Consider the following 2,272-nt stretch of genomic DNA (forward strand, 5'->3'; position numbering starts at 1 on the left):
AAGCCGCTCGATCAGGTCCAGGCCACCTGCGGGAACAAGCCATGCCTCAGGTGCAGCAGCACCCACAATGACAGGCACGGCCAGCCAAGTATGCTGCCTTGTACCCCTCCATCGCTGGCCCTCCCTGCCTGACCTGGAAGAACAAGGCCAAGGGCTCGACCCCACAGTGCTCACCGTGAAGCTGGACATACTCCCCAATGTGATCTGCGGCCTCAGGAGAGAGGCCCTTCTCTCCTACCATCTCACTCCTCACTTCTTCCCATGGCATCTGCGAGGGGAGACAAGAGCATCCGTTGTCGCAGGATGTTCTCATCACCCACTGTCTCCGCCAGCCCACGTATTTACAACACGTGCAGGAAGACAGCAGTCAGCAATCTCACTAATGATCCGCGTCTCTCTCTCAGGAATTGTTAACAGAAATCACTGGAAACATCAGGCTTTATTCTTAACCACACCCAAGAGCTCCCCAAATCCTTTACAAATGCCAACGGCTTAGCTGCTGCGAACCTCTTCATGATGAGAGCAGCCACAACGCTGCCCAGTCTGAGACACCCACCCCCTGAGACTGGAAGCGACCTCCCCACAAGCACAACGCTTACCTTGTCCAGCTTGTCCACAGCAGAGCACGTAGTTATGAACTTGCTCTCTGGGATGCCGCAGACGGCAAACACGCCATTCAAAATCCGTCGGTCATTGACCTGGGGGTGGGAGAGGCACACTTAGCTCAGGGGAAATCCCCCCACCACCATTTCTTCTTTCCCCAGAGGTGCGGGAAGCTGCAGCTGTTGGCATCTCCTTGTGCCTTTTCACCAGCACCTCGATCCCACAGGAAGGGAAGGTGCAGAGGTATGAAAACCACACGGCTCTGATCTCACCTTAATGAGAAAGTCCCCAAGCTGCAGGTCACTCAGGATCTCATGCACGATCTTCAAGCACTCAGCATCGGGAATCATTGGGTCGAACCACCCAGCAATGTCAAAATCCTGGGGGCAGAAGAAGCGGCAGAAGCTCCTGACACAGCTGAGATGCTTCAGCTCCGCAAGGCACGCCACACAGCCCCACAGCTGAAGGCAATCCAGCTGGTAAAACCCACGCCACTCCCACACACAGTCTCGGCCCCTCATGTGGCAGCAGCCACCACAACACTCACGCACTGGTAGAACTCCCTGTAGCGGCCCCTGGTCGTGGCTGGGTTGTCTCGCCTGTAGACCTTAGCGATATGGTAGCGCTTCATGTTGGTGATCTTGTTCATCGCCAAATAGCGAGCGAAGGGCACCTGGGGGGCTGAGGAGTTAAGGACAGGAACGTAGAGATTCCCCTGAGCTGCAGAAAGCTAAACCTCAAAGCACCTTGTCTCCCTTTTGCTTTGCCAGCTGCTCCCAGTCCCTGGGGAGATCATCAGCCCAGGCTGACGATGAGTACAATGAACCACGCTGAGCTCCTCCAACGCTGGGACAACCCTGTCTCCTTTTTCTGAACCACAGTATGTTAACGCCTTGCAAACACAGACCTTTGCTAGGTCATTTCACCCTCTTAAGGTGCAGTCACAGAGAATTCAACATATAGCACAGATGTATAGACATTAACCAAGAGCTTTTTGGTGAGACGTGGAGGTGGAGAAGGCCCGGGATGGACACCTACTTTGTACCTGCAGCAAACACCGCTGCTCTCTCAGAACAACTGCTGAAGCACTGGGAAGGTGGGATAGGCAGGACAGGAACGCTCAGAGGTGGGGACTGTAAAACCAGGAGAAGGTAAAACCAGTACAGTGCAGCATACTGGTGCACGTCCACAGCCCACGGAAGGGCCACTTTCCTGCAGATCCTGGACTGGCTCTGGGGTCATCTGAGGTGGGGTCACACCAACGACTGCCCGACCAGCTGGGGTGCCCACCGCTCAGTGGGAAGGGGCTTCCATCACCCCAACAGGACCTGCAGGCAGGGCAGGGCAAGGGTGGCCCAACAAGGGGGCAGTGGCAGTCCTCCCCCCCCATCCCAGCCACAAGGTGGCCGGGGCGATAGCAGGATACGGTCAGGTCGTAGCGCAGGGCCAGCAGCTCCCCTCCTTGGTCCTGCAGCTCGTAGATGAGCTTCGCATCCTCCCCGTACTTCCCCATCAGCGTCTCCTGGGGAGAGGCAAGGCAGCTGGCAGGGCAGCGAAGGACCAGGGTGGCTCTGGGGTACAGGGTCCCCTGGGACGGGGGACAGGGCACAGAGCCTGGGCACCCCGAGCCCCCCAAGTCATGCAGAGAATCGGGTGGGGGAAGGGCATG

General features: G+C 57.3%; 1 protein-coding gene across 1 annotated transcript; it reads right to left on the bottom strand.

The window, feature by feature from the left end:
* Positions 1-3: 3 nt before the first annotated feature.
* Positions 4-2,191, bottom strand: LOC104166388 (histidine--tRNA ligase, cytoplasmic-like; the record flags this gene model as incomplete). The annotated part of the gene is made up of 6 exons (XM_009706286.1): positions 4-26; positions 175-268; positions 600-698; positions 876-983; positions 1,151-1,276; positions 2,030-2,191. Coding segments are annotated over 6 exons (612 nt in total), but the record flags the coding sequence as incomplete, so codon positions are not given.
* Positions 2,192-2,272: the final 81 nt, after the last annotated feature.

The sequence above is a fragment of the Cariama cristata genome, unplaced genomic scaffold (assembly GCF_000690535.1).
Source record: "Cariama cristata isolate BGI_N322 unplaced genomic scaffold, ASM69053v1 scaffold14390, whole genome shotgun sequence".
In the NCBI taxonomy this organism is placed as follows: domain Eukaryota; kingdom Metazoa; phylum Chordata; class Aves; order Cariamiformes; family Cariamidae; genus Cariama; species Cariama cristata.